This window comes from Galleria mellonella, unplaced genomic scaffold, assembly GCF_026898425.1.
Source record: "Galleria mellonella isolate WM207_F2 unplaced genomic scaffold, CSIRO_AGI_GalMel_v1 utg63, whole genome shotgun sequence".
Classification (NCBI taxonomy): Eukaryota; Metazoa; Arthropoda; class Insecta; order Lepidoptera; family Pyralidae; genus Galleria; species Galleria mellonella.
In genome coordinates, this window is record NW_026442130.1 from 11,851,833 (window position 1) to 11,867,877 (window position 16,045).

General features: G+C 31.7%; 2 protein-coding genes across 4 annotated transcripts in view; one reads left to right on the plus strand and one right to left on the minus strand.

Annotated features, from left to right (window-relative positions):
- The first annotated feature begins 514 nt into the window (after window positions 1–514).
- On the plus strand, window positions 515–10,385 carry LOC113521718 (5-formyltetrahydrofolate cyclo-ligase). Of its 2 annotated transcripts, none has more exons than XM_026907353.3 (5): window positions 515–671; window positions 4,290–4,416; window positions 6,243–6,495; window positions 9,305–9,432; window positions 9,965–10,385. In XM_026907353.3, exons 2-5 carry the CDS (start codon window positions 4,300–4,302, stop codon window positions 10,055–10,057), a joined length of 591 nt encoding a protein of 196 aa, XP_026763154.2. In that variant the 5' UTR covers window positions 515–671; window positions 4,290–4,299; the 3' UTR covers window positions 10,058–10,385. The 2 variants fall into 2 exon arrangements, with proteins under 2 accessions (XP_026763154.2, XP_026763153.2); XM_026907352.3 differs by lacking the exon at window positions 515–671 and adding an exon at window positions 3,398–3,492.
- Window positions 10,386–11,156: 771 nt separating this feature from the next.
- The window catches only part of LOC113521870 (uncharacterized), a 101,292-nt gene continuing 96,403 nt past the window's right edge, over window positions 11,157–16,045 (minus strand). Inside the window, exons 6-7 of one of the 2 annotated variants that reach the window (XM_031909945.2) lie at window positions 15,420–15,620; window positions 11,157–14,665 (exon numbers count right to left, since the gene is read on the minus strand). In XM_031909945.2, coding sequence (XP_031765805.1) covers window positions 15,423–15,620 — 198 coding nt within the window. In that variant the 3' untranslated portion in view covers window positions 11,157–14,665; window positions 15,420–15,422. Of the gene's footprint in view, window positions 14,666–15,375; window positions 15,621–16,045 lie in introns of both variants that reach the window. The other variant, XM_031909946.2, reaches the window with a different exon arrangement.

Sequence of the window (16,045 nt, forward strand, 5' to 3'; positions counted from 1 at the left end):
CATATATGTTTTATTGCTGCATCCTGCTATTTACAACATATATTACACGATTACGTGTCAATTCTGAACCGATTGTTGATTTCTTTGTGCAACTCAGAATGGCAAATAAGTTGACGGCCCACCTGATGGAAAATGATAACCATGAAGATACCTGAGTATACTGTATGATCCCATTATTAATGTTTAAATGTTAAAATTATTAATTTTAGAATAAAAAGACAACTAAATCTGTTTATGTATCTAATTTTTACCTTGAAAAACTACGAATAAAAACTAGTTTTATTACTGTATTTACAACTAGCGACATCTAAGTATCAATAGAATTACCTTTTTGTTATCAGCAGCAGCTTAAACATAAATATAATTTAGTTTAGGTATAAAAGTATAGATGGCGCTATTCACTATTTTTTCAATACAACATTTTTATTTGCATTATAAATACTTAGGTATTTAGACAGCTAAGATCCCATATTTACTTAAATATTTAAAAAAAAAATACTGTGACATTTTTATCTAATTCTGTCATGTATGAAATAAGTACCTAATGATTTCGTGATATATATAAAATGAATGAATGGGTTATCATCTCCGATCACGTGTTAAAATCAGACAGATTTAACAGTTTTATTGTGTTACTGGAAGGGGAAACTCGTCGACTAGACTAGACTCGGGCAAGTTGTTATCTTTTAATAATAATTATATTACAGATACGGCTTTAAATAGATTCCGCAACTGCGTGTATTTTGTACGTCTATTTTTAAACCTTAAATTAGATTAGCATAAGGTCTAATGTTCAGAATTAGGTTAAATACTTAATTGCAGTTTTTATTAGAAAAAAAAAATCTTGTTGTCAATAACAGCACTAAACAGGGTGTTATTAAAATAGTTAAGTGCGTAAGGGGTTTGCTATCAAGAAATAGGTAACTTTTGTCACATCATGTTTAAATGCGAGGCGTTTATTTAACAGGTTTCATATTTCAGATATTTACAGCATCTATCACTGTCTAGGTCTGTGATTGTTATCAATTATTATCATTATTACGTCTGTGTATCTGAGTTTTATGATTATATCAGCCGTTAACTGTCCACTGCTGAACATGGCCTCTGCCATAAAGGGAGTTTTGCCAGTAATTGGTAGTGGGTTAGTACCTTGATGGGTGGATTGGCAACTGCAGTTGAGTTTAATAGCTTTTAGTAATGTTTAAGAGGGACGCTGCTGCCCATCTCTCGACCATTTAATTCAGTTAGTCGCCTCTTACAATACCCACGGGAAAAATAAAGGGTGGCCTATTTCTATGAGTACAACGGGACCTTACTATCAAATTTAAATTCGTCTTCATTGTAAAAGGTTTCTTTACAATCTTTTATATTTCTACTGCTGTCTATTGGTGTTATTATTCGTGTAATATGTTTTAATATAACATTATTTCAAAATCACTCTTGAATTAATAACATTTAAATAGAGCGTTTCTCTAAAAACACTTCGCCAAAAACGGCCCAATATTTTTATTCTCCTATTAAAACACAAACTTAGACTTTACGATTTGTCAGTATGTGTTTTTCTAATAAAATAATTATTACTAGAAGTAACGACAAATGTCTTAATATAATTTTGTTCTGGTACTCTACATTATCGTGTCGTATCAAGAGGTGAAGAGACTCGCTGAAAATCGTAGTGAGTGGCAAGAGCTCCACCGACAAGAGCGCAGCTCTTAAATAGGATAGATAGACAGTCTACATTATTAACAATTCCTTCCCTTATATTATGATTTCTTTATCCACGCCTTATCTCAAGGAAGACTTAGATCAAGTGACCTAGGATTAGTCACCCCGGAGTTGAAATTGGGGCAAAGGGGTCCGTCCCGAGGCCTTCGTAGGGTTAAGAAATCCTGTCAATGTCATCTCTTACAAAATTACCTATTTTAATTTTTAGGGGACTTAAGGGGTTTTACAATTCCTTTTTCTTTACAACCATTCCTATATTACAACGAATAATACAATAAAAAAAAAAAAATTAGGTCAAGCCGTTTTTATGTTTTAGCGAGACTAACGAACGGCGATTTGTTTATATGTATATTACAATAAAAGAAAGATGAAATAAGAGTATGAATTTTTATTACTGTTTCACGCATTTGAATAGATTTTTTCAAATGTGTGAAAGATTTCTTTTAATGGGATTGAATAGAATTTTATACCGTTAGATTATATCCTAATTTAGCATATAGGATACTTCGCGAGCAAAGCCGCGGGAAATAGCTACTGGCACATAAATGGTACCCTTGGTTCTTATCCTAAGGGTATTCTAGAAGAAATAAAACAGCTATTGTGCGGAGGTAATCAAGATGGTGTTCAAATAACGTAATTGAATTGGATTACCATAGATTAATAGCTAAGATTAAGGCCCTAAAGTTGATAATCTTAGTGGATTACAGTGAAATAAAATTATATGGCTAAATCAAGAAGCGATGTAGTAAAATAGATTGCGCCATGAATATCAAAGCAAATTATTCGGATTTGACGCATGTTTTATTATTATTATTACTATTTTCTATCCCGCTTACACGCAGACGTGACGTCGAGATAGATAAATAAGATAACACGTCATTCAAGGTTCACTGTATTCACATTAATTCAATATTACATTTAATTTTTGGTTATATTCTGTATACTAGATTTTCCGAAATAATTATCTTGAATTGATCTTAGAGCAATTGTCTTTGTTAAAAATCTTTTAATTTTTTTTTTAATATGTGATAATGGAATGGTAACCCCGCCTGCGCTATTGATACACTGGCGGGGCACCTGGGATGATAGGTGAGGGTGGAGCAGCTCAGTTAGCCCATCGTGACGAATTCAACAAGAATTGTTCACGATGGTTTTCAGGGGGAACCACGTAGAGGTCGACCTAATAGGGCATGTTGCTAGCAATGGGGTTGTCAAACTCCATTGCTAACAATCCCTTTCCCCCCAAAATCTTTTAATTACAAAATACATAACAAAATGGCAGTAGCAGATGGGTGATATGATATGATATGGAAGGTTGTGGAACTTCTGGTAATAATAATGGGGGGCAAAATTTTTTATATTACCAAAAACTAAAAAATAAATTAAAATTCTCTAAAAAAAAGAACAACCTGTATCTGTAGTCTGTACCAACGATATTACATAATAATAGATATATACGTTTGTATTGTCTATTAACCTTAGTGTAATATAAAAAATGTAGAAAAAAAAATTACCAAAAAAAATAGTGACCAGTGTTAAAAAATACGTTAAGTTAATTAAAATACTGTATAAATATCGTAACGAATCCAATATTACTCAATCACTAATTATAATTACACAATGACCGTGTATTACGCTTTCTGGCAAACAAAAAACTATATCAATGCTCTGTTATTGTTTCTTGATTATTAGTACTTAGTAGACCCCACGTCAACACGCGCGCCTGATAACGTAGTAATTTGTAATGCGGTGGATTCAAATAATGAAGTAAGTTTAAATTCAATTTATTAATTAAATATGCATATTTATTTACATTATTACATTTTTAACTTAATATATTTTAATTTCGTGTGTAGACCTAATGTTTACCTGAGAGTAGGGGCACAGATAATATAAATAATAGTCGAATTTGTTGCGGGTTCTTGTCGATAGATGGCATTAGGAGTGTAAACATTTGAAGTGAAATAAAAATAATGATCTATAAGTATATAAGATTACTTATGGTACTAGATTGTATATATAGATATTACAGTATATGTATTTATGTATTATTTATAGTAGAAATTAAATAAGTTATTTTTATAAATTTCGTAAAGATCTCTCTGGTATGCATTCATGTGTTCTATACCTAATGGACGAACTTTTAAGTATAATTTGTCTTATTACATAAATGATTTAAAGACCTGTCTATATTAACAGACTTAAACACAACATTAAAAACTATTTTGTCGGTGTAATAAATTTTAATAATTTTATGCATCAAAATCTATGAACTATTGTAATAATATTTTTTTTAAATACCTTTCATTTTATTAACAGACTTTGTTTTGTTTGTACGTTAAAATAGATACATACGTTTTCGTAGTAAGAATCTAAATATGTATCAAAACACTTCCTTTCATATGTTTTTTTAATGGATGGTAATAGAATGTTAACTCCGCCTGCGCTAACGGTATGCGCTGACGGGGCACCAGTGATGGATGAGAGCTGAAAATGAAAAGGCAGGTCAGTTAGCCATACCATATATACTCTTGTATATAAATACATTTTCAAATCTATTTCAGATTTAGTAAAATGAGTAAAGCAAAGCCGAATCCAGCCAAATTGGCGCTACGTGATGAGATATCGAAGAAAATCGCAGCCCTGTCTCCAGAAGAGAAGAAGAGACAGTCCGAGATAGTTTATCAGAAGGTAACCAATCCCTAATATGAATTTAACCCTCTGACCGGGCATCCCGCGATTTCCGCGTGAAGTATCTACTAGTTTAATTTTACGCATCCCGCGATTTCGACGTGCTCGTATTTTTTATGTTTATTGACGTTGTTATCCCGCGATTTTTGTTTTGGTAGATTGATATTGTTTCTAAGAATCTCGCTAGATGGCTAAATACTTGTTCTGCTATTTGTTGCCAAAGCGATGAGTTTTATTGTCGTGAAAAAAAAAAATTCTCGGTTAAAGGGTTAATATATAAAATAAAAATATAAAAAAGATATATAATTATGTACTCTCAAATATGTCTTTGTGAAGTTTCGCTCGCATCCTAGGATAGTCATCGAACTATTACAGGTTTTTTTTTTGTAATGGATGAAAATGGAATGGTTGCCCCACCTGCGCTAACGGGACACGCTGGCTGAGCACCAGTGAAGGGTGATCGATGCGAATGAAAGCAAGCCAGTTAGCCCATCATGATGAATTGATCAGGAATTAACCATGATAGTTTGAACCATGAGGAGGTCAACCTGGTTGGGTATATTGCTAGCAATGGGATTCTCAGTCTCCATTACTAACAATCCCTTTTCCCCCCAACTATTTCAGATTGTGCACAGACCACGTAACCCCCTCGCTCCTTAAATACACCTATGTTTATTTGTTTAAATAACTTTATTAATCAAATGAATGTACGGTACAAATATGTTAATAATATTTTTAACGAACTGCAGAACTTCTACTACTTTTAAGTTGTATTTAGTATTGTTTTTAGTAAGTATAACTAAATTACACGGCATTGATCGAAACCGATTTCGATGATTATTTTTTATATCACCTAAGTTATTATTGATAGTTAAAAATATTAATCGTTGACTGCACGCATCGTACTACTTTTTTCTTATGTCATAATATATAAATGTAAATAACGAGGTATTCTTGTGATAACCCAAAGACAGGTCACCTGTTATCTGTCATTCCACAATTGGTACAATTATTTATTTATTTCTTAGTATACAAATACTGAAGTGGCTTTTTGTATTACTTGTAAACCATTATTAAGTATATTATTGCCTACATATGTGCTACTCCAACCCAAAACCACTTCTTATTTTTTAAATGTATGATAGTGGAATACGCTATCGGTATACTTGGGGGCCAGTGAAGGATAATAGGTAAGGATGAAGCAAGTCAGTTAGCCCATTGTAACGAATGCAACGATAAATCAATCACGATGGTTCCCAGGGAAGCCGCGAGGAGGTAGACTAGATAAGGTTTATTGCTAACAATGGGGTTATTAATCTTCATTATTAACAATGTGTTCTCCTCCCACCATTTCCTATTTTTTTGGAACGGTGATACTCTGTCGCTCCCCTCTAGCAGGCTTGGAGTGCCATTTGCACTCGTCCCTGTACACGCGCCCGGTGAAGCTGTCAAGGCCATCTGTGACCAGATAATTTGTTTTTTATAAAAACTTTATGTATTTTTTTAATGGATAATAATGGAATGGCAACCCCACCCACGCTAACAGTATACGCTGGCGGGGCACCAGTGAGGGATGATACGTGAAAATGAAAAGATCGTGATGAATACACTTGGAATTCAGCACGGTAGTTGCCAGGGGAGACCACGTGAAGGTCGACCTAACAGGGTATATTGTTAGTAATGGGGTTGTTAATACCCATTACTAACATACGCTTCCCCCCTACCACTTCCTACTAAGTGGGTTATTAGCTTGTTTGCCATTTTGAATGTCATAAATATAAAACTCCTAAGGATCGGATTTAAGATTTTTATACCTACGTTCCCAGCTCATCAACCACCCATATTACAAGTCATCAAAAAGGATCTCACTCTTCATGAGCACTGACCAAGAGGTCGACACAGCGCCGATAATTGACAACATCAGGTCTCGTGGGGCTGCCGCCTTCATTCCACAGTACGCCGGTGGACGTATGAAGATGCTGCGGATGCAGCTGGGTGATGAAGAGGTGATGCCGCAGACCAGGCACGGGATACAGCAGCATTCGAAGGAGCAGGTTCGAGATGATGCTCTGGAGTCAGGTATTGTAGCTTCTATTTTTTATTATGAAATATCGAAATCATATAACAAATCATGCAACTACCCACTTTTTTTATGCAACTTAGAATGGCAAACAAGCAGATGGAGGTGGGCCATCTGCTTGAAAAGTGGTAACCGTCGCCTATAGACATGAGCAGTGCCATGGACATAACAGAGTATACTGTTTCGCCCATGATACCCTCCATGCATTGCCATTCCTGAGAACTAAAGTATTATTCCTCTGTACCCTGTAAATTGCACTTGGTGAAAAGTGGTAACCATCGCCTAGTCATAAATAGCATCACGGACGTCATACAGTACTCTATGCTGCCCATAGCACCCCTTATATGTTTCCATTCCTAACGATTAACAATAATGTCTCCGAACTTTGTAATTTCATTGTCATATTATCCTATCCTTTTGAAAAGGCATATCTTCTAAGAAAGATAAATAAGCTAAAATTGTTTATGAGTGTAACTTTGTATAAAATAAACAACAAAAAAAAACGTTATCGCAAGCGAATCCATGAGTTAGAACGAGTCATTTTTTTATTTATTTTTTTATTTTATTTTATACAAAAATCCACAGCTCTTAAAAAATAACTTACATGCTAAGTCTCTTATGAATACAGCCAATAACGGATTTTACTTATACAAACAAAAATTTTGATTCCATAGCGAGGTAGGCAAGTTAGAGTGGGTGTATGCAAGTAATATAAGCACATGTATGTAAGGAACCCATATATAATAGTGAGTGTCCATAAAGTTAAGTTAATTGATATATAAAATAATTAAATTCATGTTGTTAAAGTTCAGATATTGACAGCAATGATTAAATAATACAAAATCATGGTCACCAATTGTAAAGAGGGTTGAATGTATGCGTAGGTGTATGTGTAGTGTGATATAAATAAATGTATAATAGTATGATATAAATAAATGTAAATATGTAGTGTATATACGTGCATGTACATATATGCAACATAGGTAATTATGATGTTATTTCATCCATTATCACAGCCCTGAATTTATATCTACTGAGATGGAATAAATCCACTGTTGAAAAAAGTTTGTTATATGAATTCATTAAACGACAAACTATTGAGTTCTGAGAGTAATTGGTATGGTTGTTTGGAACTGCAAAAAGAGGAGGATTTCTGGTACGGATTTTAGGAGTACGGAGACGCAAACATAGTACGTTTGCTGTCTTATTCCATCTGAAGTTTCTCTAAAACAAACGATTCTATCTATAGTATCGTTTTAGTTGGCGCCAGGGCCTTAGCTAACATAGACCGAAGTGTAAACCATAATTGAGTGACTTCGAAAAAGCGAATTGTCTAATTTTCTTGGGGCATTGGGCCTTTTAAGGTAGAGCATTGCCCTCAACGTCCCCCCCCCCCCTCCATTTAGCTACGTCCATGGTTGCTGCTTATCGTATGTCATGAACTCACTACCGATACTATCAATATATTCGTCTGTACTTTTTCTAGGAGGGCTGATCTCAAAAGTATTCTACGTATATACCTACCGTCAACACCATTTTCGTGTATTACATTTTCGATGTATTACCACTTGTTTTTACGCCGGTATACCGTAAGAGTCGACCAAGGGAACAAAGTGCAATGCACTAGTAAATTAAAAGGGAAATTAGAAATAAAAGCTCATACAAAAACTCTTTGGATAGTTTGGTAATAAAGGATGAAACATTTTTATTTGGCGCATATCAATAATAATTACAATAGAAACAGAAGACTAATGTATAAGAAGAAGAAATAAGTAGCTATTTATCTCAATGTGATCATAAGATATCGATTTAAATGGCCTTTGTAAAAAGAGATCGATTCCACTGTAATCGTAATACGCAAATAATCAAAGATAATATCTGAATGACAAAGTATTGTCTTCTGATATCGCTAAACACACAATTGACTAAAATACATACTCAGATAATATTGTTATATTATGTTATCAGATTGATGTAAAACAATCTTTTTTACGTAATTTTATATGACAAATAAACCGTCTGCTTAATTGGAAATGTCTTATATGTGTCGTCATCTATATGCTATGTTCATCAGTGGACAGTTAATGACTGATACAACATGTAATAAATTATATGTAAATAAAATAGATTAAATTAAACACAAAGAAATGTTAATATTAACGTAATATTTAATTAATAAAAATAAAATATATTAAATAGCTAAACAAAAGTAAAATTAGACAATTATTGTCATTATATTTTACAATCCACTTATGTAAAAGAATAATATACTTTAAATCTCATATTATTTACAAGAACACAGATTATAAAATGTTTTAAACATACATTGATTCTAAAGTAGTTTCTATATAAATTAAACATCATATAAGACATTTCCTATTAGGCATATCTAGGTCATCGTCTATAGTCATGAATAATACCTACCATGTTAAAGTATCGCCTATAATACTCCTCGTTTTTTATGATTCCTGAAGTTTAATTATATGGTTCTTAGCATGAGGAAGCAAGGTCAGTATGTCAAATTGTGTCAAAAATATTGATATTATATAGTATTTAGATTATACAAATCCTTATGCAAACTAAAGAAACGTATTAACTTGAATTGCATATTTTGCGACAACATACGATCTTGCACCATTTGCAGTCAACGACAGTACTGTTTACAAAACTTTAGACATTGTCATCCCAGCTTACCACTCGATAACTTCGTCAACTGATAACTGTTGGGGAAGATTCTTCATTATCGATTGTTCAAGCTATATGGTCTTTCCAACTTTTCAGATTATATCAGTCACTTTTAATTTTCAGGTGGTTTAGATCTAATAATAGCCCCAGGTGTGGCCTTTACGCGCTCCGGCGATCGACTTGGACACGGAGGCGGGTATTACGACAAATATCTTGCTGGATTACGAGACGATCCTGCAAATTCACTTAAGGTACAGAACTCGACCAAGAAGCGTATTTAATTTAAGAAAGAGAGAGTTCCATAAGCAAAATTGTAATGTAATATTTTCTTGTTTTTCTATATATCTTTAAAAAGTTGCTAATGATTTTAATGATTTTCACACGTATATTACCATAATATTGATGCCCATCTAAATGCGAGTGCTGAGAAAGAGCACGGACACACGTACGTACCTACGCACGCATCCACGCACACACACACACAAACACACACGCACGCACGCCAGCATGTGCACGCGCACACACAAGCGTGCTCGCCCACACGCGCACGCACGCACGCACGCACGCACGCACGCACGCACGCACGCACGCATGCACGCACGCACTCACGCACATACACACACACACACACACACACACACACGGGAATCAAACCCCGAACCTTATTTACGCATAGCAACATGCTAATTACTGCGTCACGGAAGTCAAATTACGTAAAATTACGTATAAAACGTTAAAAATATATGTTTTCCTAAATATGTACATCCTCTTATCGGTTTCCAGGTGGTAGCAATAGCCTTCAATTGTCAGCTAGTGGACAAAGTGCCAGTGGATGCACATGACCAAAGAATGGATGAAGTTATATTCGCGGAATAATCTAATTTCTAATACTGACTCGAAAGTGATTGTATTGTGATAATTATTATGATATTGTAACTTAAAATAAACTTGAATCATGTCAAGTGTTACTCGAATCGATACTATGTACTTATTATGTTGTAAACATTAATAGATGTAATGCATTTCAAATATACATTATTATATTTTACATAACTCAATGAGGTTAATTTTCCAGGTAGTTGATACTTGATAATATTTCGAGATCAAAAATAATTTTATTTTTATTAAAATAAAACAACATATTTGTTTCATTTATGTTTAAATTATGTTATATGTAAATAAATTATGCAACCGTATAACTGTTTTTACAAAGTCTATGATTTATTGTTCCCAGCCCCCTAGGAAAAAAAATAATAGCAAACGTACTACAAACATAGGAAAGTTAGATAAGTCAGATATTACTTTCTTTTTCTATCTCATCTATACGGTACCGAAAACGTATCTATCAATGATGATGTTATGATTGGGCGACTTGTAAACTGACTCTGTGCATGAATCATGTAAAAACTACTGAAAAGATTTTAATTTAATTTGATGTGAACATTTGATGGTTCGATTAAAACATATTTTACCATGAAATAGGCTTACATTATATAGATAAAGGATCGAGACTTAAAAATGGGTCAACTTTTTGTCAGTTAATTGTCAATTAGCTGATTCGTTTTTTGATTAGTGTTCTATATGCTTAAGCACACAATGTATCTTGACATATCTATACTATAATAATAAATATTAAATTTTATTTAAGAAAGATACAGTTGCATAAGGTACAATTTACAATTTTTACAATTTATATTCAACGAGAAAATATCTGCATTACCACCAGTCCCCAAACTGGGCCAAACCTGTATCTTGGAGACTATATACTTAATTATTTATGCATTAAAAAAAGTTAAAAAATTATAAGTAATAATAAATATAGAAGTTATAAAAAAACACTCATTATTATTTATCATGTAAAATTGTACGCAAAAGTTGACCCTCTTTTCTCGAACATTTGACGATATTTGTATGGAGTGTCTCCATATATAATATAAGAAAATAGGTAATTGTAAATAAAAATAAACATAATTAATTTATATAGTTTAATTAATATAAAACATAATCGCACTTTGTGCTATCATATATTTATGGATACAATTTCGTACAGAATGATAATAATTTTCATTCTAAATTAATTAAATGATTAATATGACATACCACCAAATTTATCACTTTTATTAACAATCTGTACAAATATTATTTAATACAAATTACAAAGGTACATAAATCACAATGTATAAGTAGGTACGTATTCATTATTCTACATCACAAATTAATTTAATACAAAATAATATTATTTTATAAATAATATCAATTATATAAAAAATCATAGAAAATAAAAGTAATTAATAATGATTAATACTAACATTAACACTAATTGTTTTGCTCTCGTACTTTCTTCTGTGCCTATTATATGTAATATATGACTATGTTATCATTAATAATTAAATAAATTGGTTTTTAGATAATAATATTGTATAATACGATAATATAGCAATATTAGTGTACAAAATGATGAAAAAGTAAGATATATTTAAAAAAATACAAAATACATATTTATTTTGTTGTTGTTTTTTTTTAATAACTGATATCATTATTACATAATTATTTAGAATCGGCTTATGGCACCAATAAAGAAAACTAAAAAAAAATATCAATACATTTTGGTGCTTACAAAAATCTATTTGAATATTATGTAAATCAATTTTTCAAATTAAAAAACAAAATAACTGTACATACAACAAAATCATTATCTCAATTAAGTAAATAGACATCATAATTTCCTGAAATTTTGATAATGTATATAATTTTTTATTAAATTAAATAAATAAATATTACTTTACACTGTTTGATTTACTTAAAATAGTTCTTATATCATTATTTATTACACAAAAATCTTTACTAAAAAAATACAAAACATAAAAGACTGAGCCAAGGCGACCTAGCCTTTAATTGAAATTTTAAATGAATTGCATCCCACTATCAAAGTTATAAGCCAATTAAAATAATACAATGCTAAATTTACGCTACGTAAATTAAAGAAATAATTGTAGATGTACCTATTATCACAAGCTATACTTAATAATATTTGATACAAGAATAGTTTACCCTAGTTCATCCAGGATTGATTTTTAGACACGTTTTTATGTTGTCAATGTATTATTTATTTGTGTGAATGACGGTCGAGTATATTCTGCTTACAGTCGAACAAGATAAACAAACAACTTTTTTTATTCACTTACCAATTTTAAATAAAATCACACTATATAATAGGTATTTACAAACAAAAATTAAAGAAAATAAAAAAGAGTCAAACAAAATGTCGACATAATATTTTGCCGAAATTACGCGACTGATATTCGACATGTTTACGCGTTATATTCTACGGCCATGACACTAATCCCCTTATTCATAAATATGTCAAATAAACCTATTTTAGCTATTGAATTTTTTGTTCCATTTTTTTGTGCTAAATTATTAATTTGAAAGAAAAAGACAAAACAGTGTAATAGTTAAAATAGATTTGCAGAAGGTTTTAAGTTTTATAAATAAAGAGGTAAATAATAATGTAGGATATAATATCATGACTTTAAACTTTATATCTATTACATTATTAGTATAGAAAGATACTATAAAATTACGCCGCTGAAACTAAAAAATATAATGTGCGTAAACATATCGACATTTGCGTAAATTTGGCATATATATTGCAATATTTATTAAACATTAATTAAATATACTAAATTACGCTAACTAATTATTTATAACACTATACAATTTTATAATAAAATTTCGATAGTGGAATCCAAGTCTATGCAATCTTGATACTTAAAGTTATAAGTACTTAAGTATGTAATAGTAGCAATTTGATATGAGCATATTAAAAAGTTATAAAATGAGGGTATTTCCTGTTAACACAATAATGGTATATATGAATGCTATATAAATAAAAATCAATTGACGAATCTATCTACGCACATTACTTCAAAATGGCTGCATCTATTCGGTAATTCATTTTTGTGGTTTTTAAATTTACGAGCGGGATTTAAAGTGACATAATTACAGAGCGCCTACCATGAAATGTTTTCCAAAATTTCGGGACTGAACGATTTGATTTTGCTTGAACGATTCGAATACAAATTTAGTATTGAAAGTATACGATACATACCGTTTAAAAATATTAAAAATGTTAAAATATCGTTCCTTTGGACTTTTTATGGTAACACTTTTTATGGTAGGATTTTTGACGAAAGAAATGTCAAGCCTTTGAAATGTCAAGGTTATTGGACCGATTATAGTATGAACGAAAACACAAAAACGAGTCTGAAACTTCAGATTCTCATTTCATGGTAGACCTATAGGTATTTAGTACCTACGTATTTGATGTTTATTGATGTGTTTCTAATAGTCAAGATACAATTATAAATAGATGAATAGGCTGTGTGAAAGATGATATGGTTAGAAAGTAATTAAATATAAGTATGTGTGTGTGTATTCATATTTTATTTAATGTTTGTTATATGTATTATATGCTATTGGTGTTCTTATGAATAAATAAATAAATATTAAGATAACTGCAAATAAAGATGAATGGAATAAGCAAACATATTACGCTGACCCTAAATAGATACAAAGAATCGTTATTATTTGATAATATTCAAGCGCATCACTAGTCGATCGCGATCGACTTCGAGTAACGTCCCATCACTAACTGTAACTTATTGTATTTTCAACGGTGAAAAATTGTCTCCGTTCAATTATCTAGTTTACTGTAAAATTAATTAATAAAAATATTGGAGTCAGATATAAATTTATTTTAAATCAAGAACCAATATACATCTCAAACTGGAACAAAAAACTTATACAAACTTACATAAGTATAGTTTTCTAAAAAGAGACCCAAAAAGTACCTTTTGCTCAAAATAACAAAAAAAAAAACACCGAATTCGATAGCATTGAAATATGTAGAAAAATAATAAAATGTTTCGTAGGAGCATAACATTTAAAATATTCGAATTTAGAACGCGAAATATAATTCTAAGAGTACAATTTGCTTCGCAATAAACTGTTTTTTTTCTCTCTACAGAGTGAAATGGCATTTTCAATCATTACAAAATTAATAGTAGAAATTAACAGTGTATTAAATCCCATCGATCCGAAATCGATAGACGGACGGAAAAAATCAATACAGAATTGTCGACGTAATCGAGTAAAACAGTCGCACAAAAAACTCGAACGAATTCTAAAAATTCTTTCGAAAGTTGTTTAAAATAATCCTTTCAATAATACCTAAGTGAAAGGGCGTTAAAAACATAATTAGTCACATGTTAACAGTTTCATTACACTACAATCACGCAAAGTTATCACGAGTATCTTGTCCATTTAAAGTGATATCGCATGTGATTTAAGACAACATTTTAAATCAGACCTTGGTAAGGTAAAAAATGTCGACCTGAAACCAGTTCTGTGGATCCAGAGACAGTTGCTGCATAGTATTATGGATTCCATGCCAGATCAACGAGGACGGCGCGAATAATCTTCCTGAAAAGAAAATACGTGACAAATTAATAATGTTATTGTATTATTATTAAATTTATTTATAGCATACATTAATTTTTAATTACTATTAATAAATTGTAAACTTACATCACGATTGTTTGCAACTTTACACGTTTTATGTACGAGATATTTACTGTAAAATGTTTGTAGGCTCTTAATATTATTATTTTGTTTAATACCACAAGTGGCAAACAAGCGTACGGCCCACCTGATGGTAAATGGTTACCGTAGCCTATGAATACCTGCAATACCAGAGGTATTACGCGTGCGTTGCCGACCCTGAAGAAACCTCTTTACCCCCCTTTTGAAGAACCAAAGTTTTAGTAGACAATCATCATATCAGTCGTTAACTGTCCACTGCTGGACATAAGTCTCCCCTTTAAAGTAGGGTTGTGCCAGTAGTTGCCACTCTAAACAGGTGGGTTGGCTCATTCTATGACGAGACCACACGGCATATATATATATATATATATATATATATATATATATATATATATATATATATATATATATATGTTTGGTTCAATCAATCAGCATGGACTTACTATTTGGGATAGAAAACGATATAATCTACTATTTATCTTTGTATTGACATTCAATTGTATTAATTTTAATAAATCTCGGGCCAACGAACAAAGCCACTATAAAACATGTTCTCATTTTACACCCTTGATGTGCTAAACACTGCTTACCTAAACCTTAAAGGAATATTAAGGTAGATACATAAAATGGTTACATATCAGCGAAGAACAGCGCCGAAGACTCGTTGTCCCCTAGACATCAGCAGCTCCACGGCTCCAACTGCAGCCAGGAGAAGCAATAGCGCAATGATGGCCAGTATCGCTCTGCAGTGTCTCTTCCTTCTCTCTCTTTTGGCTAAATGCCGAGATAGAGCCTCTCCTCGGGCTCCGTCAAGGGTGAAGAGAGCGCTAGCAGCCTGTAATTTAGAAAATCAATTTTGAGTAATTAAATATATATGACTAAAGCTATAGTAAACACTTTGAAAAATCATATCTCAAAGGCGTTTTTGTATTTGTTTTTAAATTCATCTATAATAATAAATAAATAAATAATCTTTATTTCACTCTTTGTTGCAATATAGTTTGAAGTCCCTAACTCCCGAGGTAGGTATGAAAAAACCTCTGTTTCAGGAGTTAGTGCCCTCTTTCACATGTTGTTGTTATACATTTTTAATGAAACAATATGAAACAAAGAAGTAACAAATACAAAAACAAAAATTACAATGGAGCCCATAATTTTAGAGAAACAATAATTTATGGGTTCAGTGAAATTGTGATAAAAATGTATGCGTGTGTGTGTGTGTGAATGTGTATGTGTGAATGTGTGTGTGAATCTATAATG